The 21,274-nt window shown below is 43.0% G+C and overlaps 4 protein-coding genes across 5 annotated transcripts; 1 reads left to right on the forward strand and 3 right to left on the reverse strand.

Annotated features, from left to right (window-relative positions):
- Nucleotides 1–9: 9 nt before the first annotated feature.
- On the reverse strand, nucleotides 10–4,268 carry LOC116769385 (tRNA (34-2'-O)-methyltransferase regulator WDR6). Its single transcript, XM_032660452.2, is given in 6 exon segments — nucleotides 10–694; nucleotides 773–2,642; nucleotides 2,645–3,122; nucleotides 3,228–3,413; nucleotides 3,545–3,819; nucleotides 4,003–4,268. Coding segments are annotated over 6 exon segments (2,937 nt in total). The 5' UTR covers nucleotides 4,067–4,268; the 3' UTR covers nucleotides 10–630.
- Nucleotides 4,269–6,582: 2,314 nt separating this feature from the next.
- LOC116769748 (2-oxoisovalerate dehydrogenase subunit alpha, mitochondrial) lies at nucleotides 6,583–10,021 on the reverse strand. The gene is made up of 8 exons (XM_032660942.2): nucleotides 9,735–10,021; nucleotides 8,695–8,963; nucleotides 8,285–8,541; nucleotides 7,758–7,920; nucleotides 7,461–7,661; nucleotides 7,267–7,385; nucleotides 6,812–6,959; nucleotides 6,583–6,699 (listed from the first exon to the last, which is right to left on the reverse strand). Exons 1-8 carry the CDS (start codon nucleotides 9,792–9,794, stop codon nucleotides 6,609–6,611), a joined length of 1,308 nt encoding a protein of 435 aa, XP_032516833.1. The 5' UTR covers nucleotides 9,795–10,021; the 3' UTR covers nucleotides 6,583–6,608.
- Nucleotides 10,022–10,670: 649 nt separating this feature from the next.
- LOC116769750 (cyclin-K) lies at nucleotides 10,671–12,482 on the forward strand. Its single transcript, XM_032660943.2, has 3 exons — nucleotides 10,671–11,269; nucleotides 11,621–11,807; nucleotides 11,969–12,482. Exons 1-3 carry the CDS (start codon nucleotides 10,755–10,757, stop codon nucleotides 12,413–12,415), a joined length of 1,149 nt encoding a protein of 382 aa, XP_032516834.1. The 5' UTR covers nucleotides 10,671–10,754; the 3' UTR covers nucleotides 12,416–12,482.
- A 91-nt stretch (nucleotides 12,483–12,573) lies between these two features.
- On the reverse strand, nucleotides 12,574–20,903 carry LOC116769747 (tyrosine-protein phosphatase non-receptor type 21). 2 transcript variants are annotated; one of them, XM_032660941.2, is made up of 10 exons: nucleotides 19,940–20,901; nucleotides 19,114–19,280; nucleotides 18,785–19,019; nucleotides 16,956–17,095; nucleotides 15,454–16,855; nucleotides 14,990–15,163; nucleotides 14,657–14,830; nucleotides 14,139–14,277; nucleotides 13,757–13,914; nucleotides 12,574–13,560 (listed from the first exon to the last, which is right to left on the reverse strand). In XM_032660941.2, exons 1-10 carry the CDS (start codon nucleotides 20,570–20,572, stop codon nucleotides 13,432–13,434), a joined length of 3,351 nt encoding a protein of 1,116 aa, XP_032516832.1. In that variant the 5' UTR covers nucleotides 20,573–20,901; the 3' UTR covers nucleotides 12,574–13,431. The 2 variants fall into 2 exon arrangements, 1 of the variants encoding a protein (XP_032516832.1); XR_009752867.1 differs by lacking the exons at nucleotides 12,574–13,560; nucleotides 13,757–13,914 and having other exon boundaries at nucleotides 14,140–14,277; nucleotides 14,361–14,830; nucleotides 19,940–20,903.
- Between the last annotated feature and the right edge of the window lie 371 nt (nucleotides 20,904–21,274).

The following is a 21,274-nucleotide window of genomic DNA, read 5'->3' on the forward strand; positions in this document are numbered from 1 at the left end:
CTCATGAAATAAAATTAAATTACAGTTTTTTTTTTAATTTATATTTTTTAGTTCAAACAAATAACATATCTTAATAGGTCGCTTAGCAGCGGGTCGTCCGCGAAATATACAAAAAATAAATATAATAATAATATATATAAATGTATATATTAGCCCCAGACTGCACCGGCCTGTACCTGTTACTGTATAGTCTGAGCTCATCCTCGATGATCCTTTAATTCTTCTAATCCTCGCGTTACATTTGTTTGCTCGTCATTAACCGACAGATCTCGTTTAATGCCATCGTTAATAGTTATTTACAACTCATCGTATAATCATTATCATATTATATATGCTAGTATAGCATTGTACGAGGGCCTCTGACATAAGAAGAAGACAGAAGAAGAGGAGTCTGCTGCTAGAAAGTCTCGTCCGTGAAGATTACAATAATAAATTACAATACAGAAAACAGCCAAATAATATTAAAACTTGTAATTTCCAAAACAGATTTAATATCGAGCATGCAGCGCGGTACATTCTGGATGCACTCGAGATTGGCTGATAACGTGCGGTGAGATGTAATACATTATCAGTTATCAGCGGTCCCAACTGCCAGGTCAGGTGACTCGCTGCCTGTCGTCCCACAGACGGTTACGGTTTCAGTAGTTCGATGACTTGGATACCTTTACCGTAGACGCACACTGTGAGCCGGTCTCTGTGGAGACCAACGGACATTATAAAATACTTCGGAATGTTAGGAACTATATCACGTCGTATGAATAGAGCAACTCACCCCGAGTCCCGCACGACATCCATTCCGTGGATGTCGGAGACGTCGCTGTACATCTGGTCGATGAACTCTGTTTTTATGTCCTCTCCCTCCAGGCGCCACGAGACCGAGGTCACTCTCTGGTCCACGCCGGTCGTCACACACAAACCCTCGACCAGTGCCAGTCCCGTTACTTGTGAGCAATGCGCGTTCAGGTACGCGTGTGACGTCACCGCCGCCCAGCCCCCGTCTCCGCCCACTCTCACAAGGCTCATATGGACAGCGTTATCATCTCCGCCGGTCGCCAACACGAATTGACAGCCTCCGGTCACTTTAATGTCGACACTATTGATCCCCGATTCGTTGGTCCTGAGGACGAGAGCCGGTCCCTCCGCCAGTGTCCCGTCCTCTGAGCTGACCTCCCAAAAGGCCACGTCTCCTCGGGTCCCGCACGTAGTTATTATTTTTTTATTAGAGCATGTAAACATTTTCAGTGTCAGTATACAGGTTTTGTGATGCCTGACTTCCTGGATCATAGTGAACTGTCCACCGCGTCTGTTCCACTCGAAGACCCGGACCTCACCGTCAGAGCACGCCGTGTATATCATGACTTTAGCTTCATTCAGTTCGTCCACTTCCACATCCATGATCCTGGTCTCCGGGTCGAAGTCTACGGAACAGTTTCTCCAGTTTTGGTTTCCCCTTCTTTCCCTGTCTGTTCCTTTTATCTGATAGTCAATGAGTTCCTCCGCCGTTACATTCTTATCAACGAAGCCGATGGTTCTGATACATATTTGCGCCCTGCCTCCCGCCGACACCACCAACACTTCGTCATGGGACACACTCAACAGTTTCAACGCCCGTACGTTCGACAGATGTCTGAAGATCACTCGGTCCCAGAACTCCGCTTCCTGTTCTGACGTGGACACTCTCAGTGTGGTGTCCTCTCCTCCTGTTATGAACCACGTGACTGGGTCGTCGTTACGACGGCGGTACGTTCTCAAACAGTTTATCTCCTTAGAATGTGTCCCGGGCAATATAACTGTGGACACGATGTCGCGGAGCCGGAACGTGTTGACATAGACCTGCGTATTCTTTACAAACATGAGTCTGAGACACTCCTCGTAACATCCGCCGTTGTTTTCGATATACCGCACAACGTCCCATGACCGGTGCCCTCCTCCGCACGACACATCCACTACCTTCAGATCATTCTCTACATCATAAACGACCAAACTCCTCTCCCTGAAGCCGCAGACGTACTTCCCTTGTACGTCTAGAAACTTTTCAACCCACTCGAACTCCAAGTCTTTACAACTCATATACTTGAATCCTGAATTGATAATCTTCAAGTACCTGACCGTCCCGTCTCTGCCGGTCGTTCTGACGATATCATTCCTTATATCGATGGAGGTAGGGCCGTATCTTCCGTGAACTCTTTTCATGGTATAAGCTGGTTGTTGTCGTCGCCACTCATACAAGTGTATGTGTCCACATCGGTCCCCTACGATCAATGTGTCTTTGGTGTCATGGAGGGCGCTGGCAGTCAGCCACCTTTCTTTGCAAGGCGGTAGGAGGTAGTTAGCGATGATCTCGATAGTATTTCCTTTGGAGGCTCCGACTGTAATAACGCCACCTTCAGAACAGAAAACTAAATGTCTGTTGCCAGCCCACTGCATCGATAGAATCTTTCCTAGGTGCAGCCGCGTTTCTATAATCTTCTTGAGTCCTGGGTCTCCTTTACAATTTTCCATAAATATGTCTAAGTTACCGTCCATGTCGACCACCGCTATAAGTTGTTTACATGAAGACAGGCCGACCAGTTGGTAGGTAGATGTGTGATTTAATCGAATTTCTTGTATTTTATTTAAGTTAGAGTTGTAATAATTTAAATGTTACCAACCGTGGTTATGACAATATTGTTTCGAGCAGTGAAGAGAACTTTTTTTGGTGTGACACTGGTGATGATGACCTCACCATAACTATTGTAAGTTACAGATGAGAGGGGATGCATCATTATCCCACAGTCGCCCCCTCCAGTGACTAAATTAGATTCATCAGCATCTAAGGACCAAATGCATGAGTTTTTATGGGATATAGTTTTCTTCAACAGGTTCCCGTTGTAATCCCAAAAGCATATAGCCGAGTCTTCACCCACTGATATTATGTATAAATTAGTAAGAGTGTTTCTCATCACCCGTGCCAAGTGACCATACAGATCATGAACACAATCTATATGAGCATTTTGCCAGTAAGTTTTAATATTATAGTCGGAGTGAACGGATGTCACACACCAAATCTTCACTGATCTATCATCTGAGGTGGTAACTATAATGCCTCTTTGTAGGTTACAGCTTATAGAGAATATGACACCCTGAAAAAGTAATAGTTAAATGTTTGTAGCACAGATGCAAGTAGATTTAATTCACCTCACTTCATATAGAGTATGTTCATAACAAATAAAAACCAAACAACTTACCTTATGTCCTTTTAAATAGTGCAAAGGCTGTTCATCACCAAACCATTGCAGGATGACCTGTGAGTACACAGTACCACTAAACACCAGGATGTCATGTTGTAGTGGCTGAAGTAACCCACTGTAGAGTATAGAGTTGTCTTTATTAATATGCTGCTGTAGGAGTTTTGTAGTTGTAATGTCCCAAGTCTATCAAAAACAAATTATCAAAACTGTTATATACAAACAAAACTGGTGTACTAGTTAAATTCTAGTCTTTCAAATGCACCTATGTGTCAAATGTACTGTATTATTAATATGTGAATTATGTTTCTCCCTACCGTCACCACATTATGTGCACTCAAGAGGGCTACTTTGTTCTCTGACAACCAAATTGCTGTGTGAATCCAATCATCATAAACCACAGCATCAATTTGAGATTTAAATATAGATTCAATTTCATTAAATATTGTAAACTGTTTTCCACCAAATATAAGTAATTTTGTGAGACACTTTGAAGGGATAAGTCCATGTATCTTTTGTCCATTCAATGCTTGAATTTTCTGAATTGGTTTGCTATTCTTAGTATAAAATGTGCATAGGAAACTACCAATACCTGTAAACAAATAAGGAACAACACTGTAATTTGTTGCCGTTTTAAATGTAAATTAAGAAACATTACTAAATACTTATACATCGTCTAAGAGAATATTACATGAAATGATTTAAAGTTTATATAGTTTGATAAAGTAATGAGCGCCGGGCATGTGGGATTGTTATTAAATTACTCTTATCGTACCTGCTAAAATAATGTCTTTACACAATTTTACTGATGTTACATCAGTTCGTATTAGAGTGGACATAGTGATTTATGAAGATATGTATGTCTTATAATTCTTATAGGTAGTTATCGACAGACAATAATAGTAATACGAAACCGTAAAGGTTATAAATTTATTGATAAGAATTTATTCATCTTTCAAGTTTTAACTTTGACATTTTATACAACCTAAAATCAAAATACTAATTACTAATAATAATAGGCAATAGCCAATGGGTATGTGAGTACTAATATTATTGTTTGATCTTGACATGGTATGTCAATACTAAAAATGTGAACTGAACTCTTAAATTTTTGCTTATGTGATAGTTAATATCTTTGTCTTCTAAATATATATCATGAAATTCTTCCTCGTTTATATTTTTTACAATGTGAGCATAATATATAAATACTGTTTCTGTATGTAATTACTTAATTTATAAGCAATAGGGTGACTTAGAGACAGTCAAAGAGAACTTTGAAAAGAGGGATATACCAAACTAGATTTGTCCGTGGAAAATATGACCATGGTCTAGTCGTCTGAAATCGCACCAAGTGTTGTGTAAGACATGCTTTCTTTTGACTAATCGTAAGAAGAAGAACCTTAATGATTCATTATAATCAACAATGTCCAGAACTATTTCCACTCGCAAGGATGATGAATTATGTTATGGAATCCTGTGTCCCTTCGGTTGCTTAAAGGTTTTAGCGTATATGTTAGTATGGGATTAGATCATCGAAACCAGAGAGGGTTGTCTGACTTTAGGTAGGTATTCGGAGTTTTAAGACTTTCGCAAGTATTCATTTAAATAAAACTAATATTTCCTGATTATTACACGTTATTTTATTATTTTAAAACCACATACTTCAGACGTTTAGGTTACTTTGCAGCAACCGTGATCAAGGACAGACGAGATGAAAAAATATCAGTGAATCGTGAGTTAGTTACAATTCGAAAATGTTAGTTTTATTTGTACGGAGTTACTTTGTAGACGTTATTACTGTGGAGTGTGGTTCACCGTACCGAAGGTGAGAGCAACATATGACACCAAAACTTTTAGTTCAAAAGCACTGGATCACTTTACTCAGTTACTCTCATGATTTTTGAGGCAAATAATTTAACTCCAGATGAATTAGAAATTGAACTTCGTTCGCAAAAACGTCCCTTAGAAGTCCAATGCATTTCAATAACGGGAATTTCTGTGAACCGTTGGACATAAAACGATATTTTAATCATTACTAATACGGTTCTTTGCCATAGTTAGATGGATTATATCGACATGTTCATACAATAATCTTTTTGGGGATTGGGTGAACATAAGGTACCTTTTAAGCAAACTTGATTATACTTAAAATAAGTTGTTTTAAAAAGGAATTGTATCAAGAGCACAGTCTTTAACTCAGTAAAGAGAATATCAACCAAACAAAATTACTTAACAGATATAAAAAACTCTTAACAATAATAGTGAATTTAACTTAAAAGTCGCTGGAGGGGACTGGATGTGGAAGGCGGAGGACCGGGTATTGTGGTGCGAATTGAAAGAGGCCTATGTCCAGCAGTGGACCAAAAGTGGCTAAATGATGATGATGATAAGAGTTCTTATCTTAGAAAACTTAAGCCACGGGTACTTATCATAAGAGGTCAAAGATGTTCTTCTCTAATCATGATCATAATTTTATAACTTCGTAAGTTATTTGAGTTTCATAAAGGACTAGCAAAAATTATCTCGAGAGTATTTAAAACCTTCCTCTACACACTTGTAGATATTACAACATCCAACATTTTCCTTGAGCTTTCTCTGTTGTATTCTTTTGTTTCACTTAGGATAGTCAACCTTTTTACAGTAAAGAATTAATTTCTTTGTCATTCAGGAAAATTTGTGATCAGCAAATGCTCTATCAGTGAAATCTGATAATCTTTACGGCATTAGTTATTTTTATATTTTTAAATTCTACTTATTTATATCTTCTTCTTCGTCGTCTTCTTTATTACTAAAGGTTTGTCCCTGATAGGTTTTCGATGCTCTGTTCCTTGCCATTTCTTTCGGTTGTTTGCTTCTCTTAACGCCACTGTTATGGGGAGACCAATTAGAGGTGTGATTTGGTCACACCAGCTGGTTGGTGTTCTGCTAGTGGTTGTGGTCGTGGTCCTTATCGTTCGGCCTTGCCTACAACAATCAACTTGTCTAGCGAAGTGACCAAAGTAGGCAACAATTGTCCGGTAACATATCGATGAGAGACTCGTACGTAGCTTCAATAAGTCCAAGATTGATTTGTTGGTTTTTCTGGCTGTCCATGGTATACGGAGCATCCTTCTCCAACACCAAATTACCAGCGCATCTATCTTTTTTCTGTCTGATGCTCGGATTGTCCATAGCTCCGATCCATAGAGGAAAATGGAGAAAACCAATGTTTGTACAATTTGCTATTTTTATTTATATAAGGAAATTTAATTTGGTTTCTTCTAGATATTTATAATATTAATATATACATTTTTGTAGTGAATTTTCACAATAAACGTTTCATGTTGTATTCAAAAAAGAAAAAATACTAGAAAGGTTTAGATTTATAACACTTTATTTATGTTAAGCAGAATTCTCTTCGCTCTGATATTGCTCCAGCGGGTAGTGTTCCTTGTATTTCTCTAGATGACTTTCCATTTGTTTCATTTGTTTCCTGGGGAATTTATTTTTTTAAATTTCAATTCAAACGTCACACACTTCGTCAATGTATTTATTATGATTGAATTCCAGGAGGTTATCCAATCATAAGCATATCTGTGTCTTACAGGAGTATGGGCGGCATGTCATAGTAGACGTCCTGCAGCATCTCTCTCCAGTTGGGTTTCTTCTCTCTCTCGGCTCGTTGCATGGCGCGTATGACGGCGTCTCGTCCCTCACGCATCAGCTCTGCCTCCTGCTCCTCACTCCACAGACCTGATGACAGTAACAACAGCCGAATGAAAACTTTATATATTAAAACCATAGTAGACTGAGGTAAACTGCCACCGAGAAGAGCACGGACTGATTGGTGTGGATAATAAAACACGTCAATAGTGGCAAAAGGCAAGTCATATAACATGTGGCAGATTCGATGTCCGTTCACTTTGCCAATTTTAAAATAATGTAGAGAAGGATGATATATTTGTGATTTAAGTTCTATTTTTAGAGAAAGTACGTGATACATTGACATCCCATGTTATTATGTTGTAATATTATTATTTACTGTCTATGATCGTTTAACCTTTTCTTTCAAGATATAATCTCATTTTTCTGGCGGGACTCTCTTCTTGCGTCCACTTCTGTATTTCGTCAGTGGACCTGTAAGCGCTGCTGTCGTCGGAGGTCGAGTGGTGTCCGACCCTGCATCGACAACATTAAGGTATAATATCGATCGGTGAAAACACACGAGACGGACATCCAGGTGTGACATGTGACCTGTAGGACATGGCCTCGAGCAGGACGGGCGTGTTGCAGACCGCCAGCTGCCGCGCCTTCTTCACCGCGTTGTAGACCGCGAGAGCGTCCGTCCCGTCCACACGGACGGTGTGCAGGCCGGCCGGGGGTCCGCGCGCCGCCACGCCGTCCCCGCGGTACTGTTCGCTCGTTGGCGTCGAGATCGCGTACCCGTTGTTACGACTTCGGATTATAGAAACAGTTTACACGTCACGAGTGCGGAGATGAGTCACCGGGCACGACACGAGCCACGAGGCAGCGTGTACCAGATCGACTCACCACATCAGAATGATGGGACAGTTGAGTGTACCGGCGAAGTTGAAGGCGGCGTGAGCGTCACCCTCGGAGGCGGCTCCCTCACCGAAAAAACAAGTCACGACACGACCGGATCCTGCGCGGCGGAACGCGTACGCGGCGCCCACAGCCTGCGGCATCTGAGTCGCTGAAGAGAAGGAGGAGGCAGTTGAGGAATTGAGGTAATGCAACTTAAGAATATGATGATAGGTGTATAAATGATGATCATAATCATCACGACTCAATCAAATCTGTAAAAACATCCTAAGTATTCAAAATGGTTTCAGGTATGGAGTAATGACTACTCGTAACTGAAACAAAACTGTAGCGTACGGATCTTCACTTAACCTATTATGTACATCCGTGTTTTTGATTCGTGACGACGTGACGTCACTGACAAGAAGGTCACAAGAACTAAATGTGTTTGTAGGAAGAGTAACATTTGCAACTAAAATATATCAAGAAATAGACTTTGGCAGGAATAAAATTGAGTTTGTTAGTGATCATCACACCCAAGGGACTGGATATGGTGACGATATTCCTCTGTTTGCTGCCGTAGTGTACGGGCATCTGTCTGCCCTTGCCGGGGTCCTCGTGGTTCCCGTAGCACTGGTTGACGAGCTCCGTCACCGTCATCCCCCGGTACAGTAACACGCCCACCTCGCGGTACTGAGCGAACACCAGGTCCGAGGGTGAGAGTGCCGCCGCACTGCCCACGTGGATACCTTCCTCGCCGTAGTTCGTCATGTAGAACGAGATACGACCTTGTCTGTAATTATTAACATGAAGTATTGGTTGATGAGTTATAATTCCGGTAAAAGATTTTAATCTTTGACCAGTCTCATTGAAGTAACTAAAGTTTTGAATAAAGTCTTTGGTCATTCATTATAATAAATATAAAAAAGCAATTAGTTTCACGCGCCTCTGGGATTCGTATAGTATTTTATCCATTTGGTTCAACTGTATCATGGTCCTGTACATATTGAGAAGTGTGTCCTTGTCGATATCTGGCTCCTCCCTACTATCGATAACTTCTCCGTTGCTATCGAGGACTCTGTATATGGGGATAGGTTCATAACTGTGTTCATTGAGGAACTTGATTTCCGTAGTGTATGGAGCCTTCGCTCCAGGGAAAGCTGCATGACTTCCACCATTGTTAATGGTTTCCGGTCTGGTGCGTGTTGAAAGACACTGCAAATGAGAATTGACACATTTCATTTAGGTACTTAAGAAGTAAATATGAATGAATTTTGACAATTACGTTTCTTAACCGACTTCAAAAAGGAGGAGGTTTCTCAATTTGACCGCATATATGCTTTTTTTTACTTAAGATTAATTTATCTACATTTTGCCGAGAATTGATGTCAATTTAATAATATTGTTTGGAAATGTTGTTTTCTATATTTGTTTTTGCTATCTGTTATTGTAGGTACATTTTGCAATCCAAGACATTTGTTTCAGAGCTTTATCTCAACTTATTTTGACACATTTAATAACATTTACTTATGAAAATATTTTTTTAGGATTACTATGATTATTTATAAAAACTACATACTCCCGACGCGACGTTTGGTTTGCTGCAAAGTATTTTAAAAATGACAAAATACGCGTAGTAACCCGAAAACATTAGTTTCATTTAAATGAAACTCGCGAAAATCCTAGATCTCATAATATAGACTTATTTTTTTATAAAAGAAGACGTACTAGAACATACAACAATAAACATAAAAATCTTTTCATTTAAGATCATTTACTTGGCGTAGATAAGCGTGTGACGTTACTTTAAAATTTACATAAAAAAACAGAAAACTCATGACAGTTGTACGTTTGCCTCTTTGACATTAAATGTACTTACTTTTATTATAAATGCCTATTTTTTAATCGAGTTTGTATTAATAAATAACGTAATGGAACGGGCTTCCAATAGACAAGTTCTTAATTTATCCCTACATACATACGTACTCTGATTGTCTTGTGTATTTGAGCGAGCCGCATGAAACTAACACCACATTTAAGCGCCATCGTAAGACTGACTGAATAGTGAATACTGAATAGTGGGACTTGTAACGATTGTAATTATCGCGTATTTATTCAATCGCATTAGCAAGTTTGATAAGGAACGCGGTCTTAGCTATACATGTGGAGGTCGTAGTTCACAAACATTATTAAATATATAAAAATATGAAGTCATGTTGTCAATGGACGGTTTAAAAGACACAGTTTAATGCTTTTTATGGCATTTAACTAAACTTTTCTTGCCACTACATGCTCCCGATTCTTTTAAATGCAACAAATAGTTGCTGAAACAATCTTACTTAACAGTCATTTAACTGATAAGATAACATTAGTGGGTGTAAAAAAAATAATAATTAAGATAAGTCTTATATAAAACAATCTTTAATAAAACCAGATGTTTATTTCTCATTGAGCATAAATAATAGGTATTAAAATTTTTGACTTTTTGTATTTATAAAACATATATAAAATGGCCAAAAATATTATTTTTCTTGACTATAGATTCTGTGTTAGATGGTATTACGAATCGTAATTTACGAAAGTACTCACTACTAAATCTAAACTCCAGCTTTTGGCCGATTTTACAACTGAAAATCTTAGAGAATTGTAATTCGTAGCAAAGATGGCTTATCACTTAATTGGATTAATAAATTATTTGGAAACACGGAATAAAACCTTAACAGAGTATTTTATGAAATAAAATTACAAAAAAGAAACAATTGACAATTTTACGATAGTGAACACCGTCCTAAACGTTTTTAATATAAAAATAAAATCTATTTATTTATTTATTATTAACGTATGTATCTTATCTTTATTTTATTTCATCTATACTTCATGCCATCGTATCAATCTTCAAATTTAGACTCAAGTTGTCAAAACATGATGACACTGTCAGTAGTAAATAAATGGCGGTGGTAGTGAGTGACATAGCTTGAATAATTTATTATAAATTAAGTTTTAATTATGCCTTATTGGTATTATGATAAAAAAGATTTGCAAAACACACCATCATTTCGTGATGGGATCCCAAATGAAACAGAAAACCGTTATCGAAAAGAGGGAGCGAGGTTCATCATCGACACTGGTTCGAAAATGGACTTAGGTTATAACACTGTTGCGACTGGTGTTGTTTATTTTCATCGCTTCTACATGTTTCAATCGTTCAGGACATTCCCGAGATACATAACCGCTTGTTGCTGTCTGTTTCTGGCTGGTAAAGTGGAGGAGACGCCAAAGAAATGTAAAGATATTATTAAAGTAGCAAAATCGTTGTTGACAGAAGAAAAGTTTAGTTCTTTCGGAGAGGACCCTAAGGAGGAAGTTATGACATTAGAAAGAATATTGCTGCAAACGATCAAGTTCGATCTGCAGGTGGAGCATCCTTATGGGTACCTTCTGAAGTATGCAAAGTGCCTTAAAGGGGATAAAGCGAAGTTACCGAAAATGGTACAAATGGCCTGGACTTTCGTTAACGATAGGTCAGTAGTGTATATAGTCATACTTGTTACTTAACGTTTAATAAATGTGCCCTGAAGCTCTGAAATGTTGTATGTATTCAGAAATATGTACTGGAAAGTATTGCATTAGTGACTTCAATGTTTTATCCAAAATCAACTGTTTAATGTAACTGGACTAGAATTACTCTAGTTACTAACAGAACTAAGGGTTACCAGAATAAAAAGTAGTTTGTAATTTATGAACTGTTTATTTAGTGGGACTTCCATCTTCATTTGACATTTAAATATATGGAATGTTTAATTCACTGTATCAAGTTTGGATCTGATTTGTATAAATATTGATAGTGATTTACTTTGTATTGTACATTTCAGTCTATGTACAACCCTGTGCCTCCAGTGGGAGCCAGAGGTGATAGCTGTGGCACTGTTGTTCTTGGCGGGGAAGTTAAGCAAGTTTGAGGTCGCCGACTGGAATGGACGATCAGCAAAACATTCAGCCTGGTGGGACATGTTTGTGGAAGACATCACGATGGAGTTGCTCGAGGATATTTGTCACCAAGTAATATATTTAAAAAGTTTATTAATAATGCTGTTCTAGTCTATCTTGCTACATATCTGTACTGGAGTGCTGTAATCGCAAAGAATATTATTAGAAAATGTGCTTTATTCATGTTGACTGGATATTTCGATCCCAACAAGCTCTATTGTTTCATTCTGCAGGTGCTGGATCTCTACTCGCCACAGACTCAGCCGTCGGGGAGTGACTCTCCTCCCGTCGCATCTTCTACTAAACTTCCAAAAAACGACAAGTTGTCCGTTACACCGCCCACTTCAGCATCGCCTGTCATCGTCCCCCCTAAGCCCGCGGTGACTCCTCTCAAGAACGGAGCGGACATGAAGCCCGAGCTGGCCAAGATGGACATGAGGTTCACGTACCCCGGCTACCCGGGGCTGCCGGGCTACCAGGCCGTGTACACTGCGCCGCCCCCCGCGCTGCCCGCCCATCCTCCGCCGCCGCTAGTGTACGCGGAGCCTCCGCCCGCGCCGCCGGGGGCTCGCTTCCCGCCCGTCAACGTACCGCCGCCCAACTTCTTTCCCCCTCTAGGAAAGCGCCCGCCGCCGCCTCGGGCTCCGCTGCCGCCCCGCCCCTACTACCCGCCGCCGTGACGGACGCCTAAAATATAAGCAATAGGATATAATATAATTTTTTACCGAAATATAATTGATAGACATATTCAGTGTTTTATTTGAAACGAAGGTTCCATTACATATGCATCGGCATCTCCAGCGCGTGGGGTTACGTGATGTCATAAACTAAAAAATCGTTAACTTTGATAATTTTATTAATTTGCTTCACAAGAACACATCGTTATTACAATAATAATACACATGGACAAGGGACACGAAGCAGCTGCGCAGACAACAGACGCCACACCGGGCGCTGATCCTGCTGCCGCCGAATGTAGTGAACTAGGTTAAGGTTCGATTCCACGTTCAGGATTCATTGCATTCGTAAATTATTACTTTTCATTTCAATAATATATACATTGTATGGTAATTGTATTGAATACTGTACTGATTAGAATTTTTTTGTAATTTTTATCGATGGATATAATACTTAACGAGTACGGCCCTGGGACGGGTCGCCGTACCACCCACCACTCGAACACATCTCCGCTTACGGTACGAAGCTGTCGTTGGACTAGATCAGAGTACATTAAGAGTATGAACACATCGCCGCACCCACGGAACGAGGTCTATAGAGACATAGAAAACTGTTCCGCACGCCCGAATACTGGAAGGCGCACTCCACTCGGCTCTCACAAGTACAAAAATAAAAAAAGTCTAAGATAAGGCACACAGATTCAGATCGAATAATCTCCGACGTAAGGCACAGTGTCGCTTAACCTACCACCTATGACCTAGGGCTCGGACTCTCAGTCTCGATACTTGTTGCGGTGTGGAACACTTAACAGTTAAATGTACAACAACGATATATAAATACAGAATATACAAACATCGCGACGGGTCAATGACCCCATGGAAGCTTCACTCGAGCGAGCTTCAGCTCGTCCTAATATTTTCGAGGGAATAGTAACTTCGATTATCGACTCCGCCAATTTATAACGTTTTAACAGAATGACTATAAACAGGAGTCGTCGTTGTCGAGCACGTGGCGCGTGTCATATGAGGCGGGACTGCTTGAGGTAGTGGAGCAGCACCAGGTGCAGGAAGCGGTAGTGCTGCAGGCTCGGCAGCAGGCCGGCGCGCTGCTGGTGCAGCAACGATACGGTGCGAGGGATGTCCAGCTCCTGGGGACGATGTTGGATGGTTATAAACAGTGAAGAAGAGTGCTGTCTGACACGTGGTTCACATTGACTGGCGTGATGTCATTCATGTTGCAAAATACATATTATGAATAAAACATTAATTCCTGTTCGTTAATTTTCGTCGGGAGTCCCGGTCAACAGTATCGTCTCCGTACTGTACAGTGTCTAGTGCGTGCACCTGGTTGGTGTCGATGACGTGCAGCAGCAGGTCCGCGGCCAGCGTGACGCCGGCGGCGCGCCCTCCCAGCACGAGCGGCGCGTTCAGGGTCAGGGAGCGCTCGGCCGCCGCCTCCGCTTCGCACGTCTCACGGAGACTGTTGATCTCCGATATGAAGTCTACACGGACAGCAAGGAATGCGTTGTATATACTTGAAACAGGTTCATTTTGGGAGATAAAAAAAATATGGCGCTAAATTTTATCGAAGATACGATAACAGTGCTCTCACCGGAGTAAGATAAAAGATATCTTGAAGGTTGTATTCCTTATATTTGGATTTGGTAAAAATATTAAGCACGTATTCCTAATAAGCGTGTGTAGTAGGAGACATTGTTGTGAGTACCCAGGAAGCCGGTGGTGTCTGCGGGCCAGCCACAGCGGACGTGCCAGAGCGTCCTGGGCGGGCCGGCGCCTCTCCGCACCGTGACCCGGCGCGACCCGCCCCACGACGTGCACGACCACGCGCCGCACCACACCTCGAACTTCACAACAACAGATAACCGTCAACGGAATATTGGGAGGAAGGGGGGGGGGGGGGGGTTCAGGAGTTGGAGTGGCTCTTTACCTTCCGATCATTATACACATGACACTGTCCTACTTGCATACAAACATTTTGTTAAGCAGTCACGCTTCCGCTCGCGTCTTTATATCTCAGTCGAGGGTCTCTGTCGACATGTGGTCATATTTAATGTTCTAAAAGCAGTATAGGCTGTGTATATAAAATATTTCTATAAGATTCCCAGCTAAATAATGTTGAACATTGTTATATCTATTAAACAGCTCCTCTCTCTCAACCGAACTGATATCGGGGCAGTTGGTGGCTCCCTCTACTCTACTGTTGTGTGTGTGGTGTCGTGAGACCTGTCCGTAGGTGATGGTCCGCTGGTCCTGCGGCAGGTAGCGCGGCTGCTGGCCATCCGCGAGTGCCAGCACCCTGGCGCCGACCTGCCACACGCACTCCCAGAGCAGGGCCGCCTGCTCGCCGCTGTTCGCCTGGACCACCACGTAGAACCGCTGGGAACCTCCCACCGTCATCTGGGACACGAAAATACACATACACCATGAAACGGTCTAAGCGACCCGCTGTGACACGAACACGGACACTGCAGCTATTGAGGAAACGAACTCTCCGCCGAGGAAGGGCACAACTCTGTATAGAAAAGCTGACTGTATGTACAGGCGGCGTGTTCTCACTGTGATGTGCGATGCGTCGATGTACCCTTGCGGGTTGGCGGCCGTGGGGTGCAGTCTGACGCGGTTGTCGTCGTAAGGCCGGCCGGAGTCCCCGTCCCCGCCGCGGCCCCGGGGGATGGATTCGAACGAGAACGACAGCTGCTCCTCCGACATCTTGCGCTCCAACAGTTGACACTTGGAACAAGAGTATTTGCGTTACAGGCCGGTCCTTACCAAAACACTCTTTAAGGTACTGCTTCCTTCTTCCAAAATCAACACGATTTTGATGAGCATATGTCTCAGTCTACGGAGTGTTTGTTTTTATTAATTCGTTGTTTCTTTCTGACATATGAAGGTACTACGTGTGACGACACTCTCAGCCTGAGGTCCAGTTCTCAAAGAAAGTTAGATTAATATTTAAGAATTCTAAGTGTTCTCACAGTTCGATGACTTGTTCTTCAATGTGATGAGTTTTACTATCTTACCAGAGTCTCTTTGGTAATGCTGGGTGGTAGCGGCTGATATTTGGGCAGTCCAGTGGACCAGCGATGCTTGTTGGTCGTCTGTCCCGCCTTCGCCCTATCCCTCCCGAGAGTGGCACTCTTCACCTCGACGTTCTTACTCCTGCCCATGAACACCCCCCACCTCCTCCTCTTCTTCTCCTTGCTGGCGTTGTTGCAATCCATCTCCACGCTGCTGCTGTAGGAGGAGTCCCGCGCGTCCTTTCCCGGAGCCCCGGCCGCCCCGTCATGCTCGTGGTCTTCTCCCGTCACCATTATGGACGTGACGTTGTCGGCCGACTTGCTGATGGTATTGTTGTTGGTCACTCTCTGCGTGGACAGACTGGTGTAGGGTGTCTCATCGTAGTCTTTGTCTTCGTTCCTCAGCGACATCCTGTCCAGGTCGGCGGTGACGTCACCCGTGTCGTGGTTCTGTTCTGACGTGTCGCTCGTCTCCCTCGCACCCTTGATGACCTGGGCGTTGACATAGTGCGAGTCGTCTATCTTGGAGGCGAGGCTCTGCGCGGTGGCGAGGGCGCAATTCCCGTTCCTGTCGTTGAAGCCGGTCACCTCGCCCGCGGCGGTGAGACTGTGCGCCCTCCCTCTCGCGCCGCCGTCCGAGGTCCACGGCAAAGGCACGTTCTCGTATATCGGTTCCTGGGGCTCCTCGTGCCGCACGGTCGGCACCACCACTATCCTTCTCGTGGGCATGGAGTACATGACGTTCCCTCTGTCGTCGTAGACTTTCTGTATATTGTCCGATACGAGGTGGGGGTCGACGATGATGCGGTTCGGTTCCATCACCGACGTGAGGTTGTTGTAGGTGCCGTGAGTCGCCGGCAGGACGTTCGCTCGGCCGTAGTTGACGACGTTGTGCGGACTCACATAACCGAGGTACTGCCTGTTGAGGGCGGTCCTAGTGGAGACGAGGTCGGGGCTGGAGCCGGACACGTGCGCGTCGATGTAGCTCCGATGGTAGTTAAGAGCTTGACTCGCTACTGCCAGGTCCGGGGTCGAGTTGGAGGCCAGACCGTTGGACGGATAGGGGGGCGGCGGCTTGTACACGTTCACGTAGTGGAGGGCGTGCTCGGTCTGCACGTTGGGGTTGACGGCTACAGGGTAGTTCCCCACGAACTTGAGCCCGTAGGAGTAATCGTCGGCGGTGACGGGCTGCTTCACGGACACGGTGTGCCGCGTCACGTCCGGGTAGTGAACGCGAGGTATATCGGGGTGGGAGCCGTACAGGAGGGGTTGAGTGCTGGCCCCCAGGAGTTGGGAATGAGAGTGGTTCTGATAGCGGAGTTGGGCTTCAGCGCGCTGCTGCTGGTACTTCTGCTGGATCGCCGTCTCGTAGTCCGGGGCTGGACGGTATGATGGAAGAAGGGCTCTGGAAAAACATAGGTGGTATTAAAGTTCAAAACATACAAATAATACCACGTAGTATTTATGATCGCTCAATACACATCTGGTAGTCATTAACGCGATACCTGGTGGCTAGATGTGGTCGATGTTCAGCCAGTTCCAGACACGAGGCGGACCTGGCGCGAGCCGTGCTGAGCGCGGCGGGGTGAGGCTCGCGCAGGTCGCGGGACTCGAGCTCCTCGCGACTCTCAGACAGACCGTGTTCCTGGATGAACCAGTGTCGGAACACCGTGATTATATTTTTATCGATTGGACCAATACGTATGTTACGTGTGTAATGTATGTATTTATATGAACTAGAGATATGTTACGGAAAGTAGTGAATAATGAAGTAAATATAATTTGACCTCGGTGATCAGAGTGGTGGACAGGTCGACGGTACTATATGTCGGTGATCACTGTCTCTATCACCTCGCACATCACACGACAGCGAGTCTGAACATCATTTCAATTAATTCCGTTGGGTCGAGGTCGCTTTGGATAATAAATGAACCGTGTCACGTGACAAAGACAATTCGTTCATTTAAATACGAATGCAATGTAGCGCAAAACATATTACGAATAATGTAATAGTAACAGGATGGTGAAGCGACCGGTCCAGGGTGAACCACGGACGACAGCTCGGTACGTTTAGCACAAGATAGTAGCGTCCCCCTACACACGGACCGTATCGAGTGTTTCATTGATAAGTCAGTATGCCGTTAGTTTATGAATGAAAAACAGGAATCTATCGGCACGGAGTGACGGAATGCGGACATGGCGGAAGAAAACCCAACGACCGATGAAACATTTTCTTATTACTTTTTTTTACTTTTTATGTTAAAGGGGGAAACCGAGTCGCCGGCCTACCTGATGGAGGTAGAACCGTCGCCCATGGACATTCACAACATAATTTTGCGGATGTGTTGCTACCCTTGGTTAAGGAAGAGGAGGAGGAAAAAGCGGGAAAGGGAAGGGGTACGAAAAGTTGGGAAAAGGGTAACGGCAACCGGCTCTCTCACCCATCGGACGCAACGCAGCCATTAAAGACTACTTCACGCCGATCTTCTGTGAGAGGGTGGTACTTCCCCGGTCGAGCCAGCCCATGTTCGAGCTGCAGTAACTTGACCACAGCTAGGCTCTACCACTTAAAAAATACTTCCGATGTCTGTAATTTCCCTCTACTTGTGTTATTAGTCTGTGTGTGCGCGTACATGCTCATGTGCGCTTGTGCGTGTCGGTATTATTCAATAACAAACAAACAAATCCATATCTGGCCATCAGTGGACGTGTATTTTGTTAATATGTCGCCAACCGCCTAACGTCCTGGCTCAGTCCAGGGTTCCCTCTCGGAGGCCCAGATCGTGTCGCTTATATATGGAGCAACCAACCGACAAATATTTTAATGCAGACAATGCAATACGTCGCTACTCCTCGACACATTATACAGTTATACTTTTCGTTTTTCCTCTCAAAGTATTTTATGTCTAAGGATGTCTTTATTATGTCACATCGACTTTACTTTCGCCAGAGGAACAAAACACACTGTGGCTCGTTATAATGAAAGTTTTATAAGAAAGACACTCTCTCAGCGCAGGCCACTGGTCCGTGACACGTGGCGTGTGTGTGTTTATATGTGGGTAGCGTGCGGTAGTTTCAGGACCTGGTCATTGGCTATTGTATGTGAATGTTTTTATTTCGTAACTCTATTTTAACACTACTTGTATAAGACTTAACAAATAATATATTATAAAATTTAATAATGATACATATTACATATGTACTTTATTCCTTACAACACTAGATGTATGTATGGGTGTGAGTAAAACTGTCAGAACGCTCAAATTGGCACAATATTGGTCACTGTCACAGAAAAACATTGTGATTAAAATTAATAATAATAAACAGCGCTCACCTGGAACTTGGGTCTGTGCTGGTCCGCGACGGCAGCGGCAGTGGCGGTGGCGGTGGCGGCGGCGGCGGAGAGGGAGTGCTGGTGCCGCATGTAGAAGGTGTGCTGCATGACGCACATCCGCCACACGTACTTGCCGTCCTCGGGCGACGGCAGCACGAAGGAGGCCGACTCCCGCTGCTGGCACTCCACGCTGAACGTCCTCTTGTGGTTTATCACGTTCGTTATGTCCATCCACCTGGCTCGCGGTCACAGTGCTTTATATTACTTCAAATTGAATATTGGCATAGTAATAGTGAGGTGTACGTTACGAGGGTCACTCCTCCTGTTACCGGTAGAAATGTGGAGTGTCGCTGGTGTCGGTGAGTACCCGGATGCCCGTCAGCGACACGGCGAGGGTCACCTCCGCCTGGTCCTTCTTGTCCTTGGCGGTGAACATCTCCTGGCCGTAGCCGCGGAGCTGCTGGCATGTCGTGATGAAACCCTCCTCGGCCTGAGCCTGCTCGGAGAAGATATAATGTATGGCATCTGATACATTCTGCTGATGTTATCGTGTAAATATAATACATTTATTTATGGGATTATAATATAAACATATATGTTGTTAACAAATGCCTCGAACATTTTCTAATACTTGATAATTGGCTGTGATAATGCTGTGTGTGTACGGTGCAAGTTGTCTTTGTTATCATATAATTTGTGAGATAACAATAATGACACACATCACTTATATAAAGAAACGTTACGAGCAACTTCTCTTACAATTTTCATTTTATTTTTCAACTCGAACTTTTAATGTGAATAATAATAAGAAGCGGCTTTCTTTTATTTGTTCACGCTTCATATAGATAATAATTTTAATGAAGGAGCTCCGTCAAGAAACAACTGATATGTAACATTAAGCATCCTATGTCAATGCATGAGCCATATATTATTCGCAGTTCAATCAAGAAGCTGTAGGTTTTTTATTGTCTTTAAATACACACTTTCTGTTATGTCATTGTTGAGGTATTCTGATATTGGAACCGGTTTGGGTTTGGTTCTAGTATCACATAATGAATAATACATGAGACACGCACACTACTTCATAGGATGATCCTGCTAATGGCGAGTCATTGCTAACTCTTATAACTCCAACAATGAACATTCTCTGTGTACCTGTGGCATGTTGTTCAGGGACATGTGATGTTGTATGACAGCCGCCGTCAGCCACTCCAGGCGACCCGTCTCTGCTAGACTGCTGCTGTCTAGTACTTGACCTCCGTCTAACATCTGTTTGGGGAATGTCAGCAAATTCTTTAGATACTCCACGGTGTGTCGCTCTCGATCGTGGTTACCGTACTCTGCTTGACGACTATACGATGCCAGCACCACGGCTTGCTGGCAATCACATATAATTCTACCTTCCACTAGATCATTCTTCAGTTGCAGGAAATAATGGTACCGCGTCACTTCATCCGTGATCAGACTAGTTCCAGATATCACGTAATACATCACCCTTAAATACAATTGATGTGAAGATGCATATTTTTCTAATTGGAGCTTTAGTGGGCGGTCGAGTTGAACCCATCGCGGCTGTTGGTTCCTGTTTATATATCTCAATCCGAAGAACTCCGGCTGGTTGATCGCCTGGCGCTGGCACACGTTGTCGAGACACTCTTGGCCGGTGCTCTCCACCGACAGAGTGCAGTCCGCTACACCGCCGTCTAACAACTCGACACTTATGACAAACAGACTCTTCGATGCTACATTGTACTGCCGCGTCTTCTTCAACTTGAGCTTGAAAGGCATCTTCGATTTCACCGGACTCCGAACCGCAATAACATCACGATTCACTGAACGAACATTACGTTACATTTATGGCACAAGAATGTAGGAAACGAAGCATCCGTTATGCGCGCCACATATTTATATGGTTCTAATTTAAACGTGATTTATGATCTGTAATGCAACGTATCCAGAATATAGTGAAGTAATGATGACGTCCAATTTTCAGTATAAAGTAATATAGAAATGCCAAGAAAACACATAACATAGGTATCATAAAAATCACAATATTGCGGCCATCACAAATAACATGACAGCTGACAGTCAACGTGAACTGTGTTGCCAAAATTGTTGTTGTTGTTTTCTAAAACAAGAGTGTAATTTTTACATAATTTGTAGTTTAAACACACAGATAAATGAAATATTGTGTGAACTGTAAACCTCCAAAAGAATAACACAGAAAAATAGATTACATCCAATAAGCATCCATATTCCATAAATAACATAGATTATTGGTTAAATTAATAAAACAGCAAAACTAAGACTTTGACACTATTATGAATTTATGTTTGAATCGTTTTGCAGAATATATATATCTGTCGGAGTATAAAGCGTTTTTTAAAAGTGTGCCGTCACCATAACTGACGTCACCGATGACGTTATTCTTGAATGTCGTCAGGATCTCGGACTCTTGAAGGTAACCTCGTAGACGATTTGACAAACACC

This window comes from Danaus plexippus, chromosome 14 (assembly GCF_018135715.1).
Source record: "Danaus plexippus chromosome 14, MEX_DaPlex, whole genome shotgun sequence".
NCBI classification, from domain to species: Eukaryota; Metazoa; Arthropoda; class Insecta; order Lepidoptera; family Nymphalidae; genus Danaus; species Danaus plexippus.

Bases quoted from the DNA above. Each gene is read 5' to 3' on its own strand.
- LOC116769748 (XM_032660942.2), bottom strand. From the start codon at position 9,794: ATGGCGCTTAAATGTGGTGTTAGTTTCATGCGGCTCGCTCAAATACAC. The intron at 8,964-9,734 runs GTACGTATGTAT...TCTCATTTGCAG, and splicing joins AAATACACAAGACAATCAGA to TGTCTTTCAACACGCACCAG. The intron at 8,542-8,694 runs GCGCGTGAAACT...TAATAATTACAG, and splicing joins ATACTATACGAATCCCAGAG to ACAAGGTCGTATCTCGTTCT.
- LOC116769747 (XM_032660941.2), bottom strand. From the start codon at position 20,572: ATGCCTTTCAAGCTCAAGTTGAAGAAGACGCGGCAGTACAATGTAGCA. The intron at 19,281-19,939 runs GTACACAGAGAA...TTCTCCGAGCAG, and splicing joins CCCTGAACAACATGCCACAG to GCTCAGGCCGAGGAGGGTTT. The intron at 15,164-15,453 runs GTAAGATAGTAA...TCTTGTTCCAAG, and splicing joins GCATTACCAAAGAGACTCTG to TGTCAACTGTTGGAGCGCAA.
- LOC116769750 (XM_032660943.2), top strand. From the start codon at position 10,755: ATGCCTTATTGGTATTATGATAAAAAAGATTTGCAAAACACACCATCA. The intron at 11,270-11,620 runs GTCAGTAGTGTA...TGTACATTTCAG, and splicing joins TGGACTTTCGTTAACGATAG to TCTATGTACAACCCTGTGCC. The intron at 11,808-11,968 runs GTAATATATTTA...TTCATTCTGCAG, and splicing joins TCGAGGATATTTGTCACCAA to GTGCTGGATCTCTACTCGCC.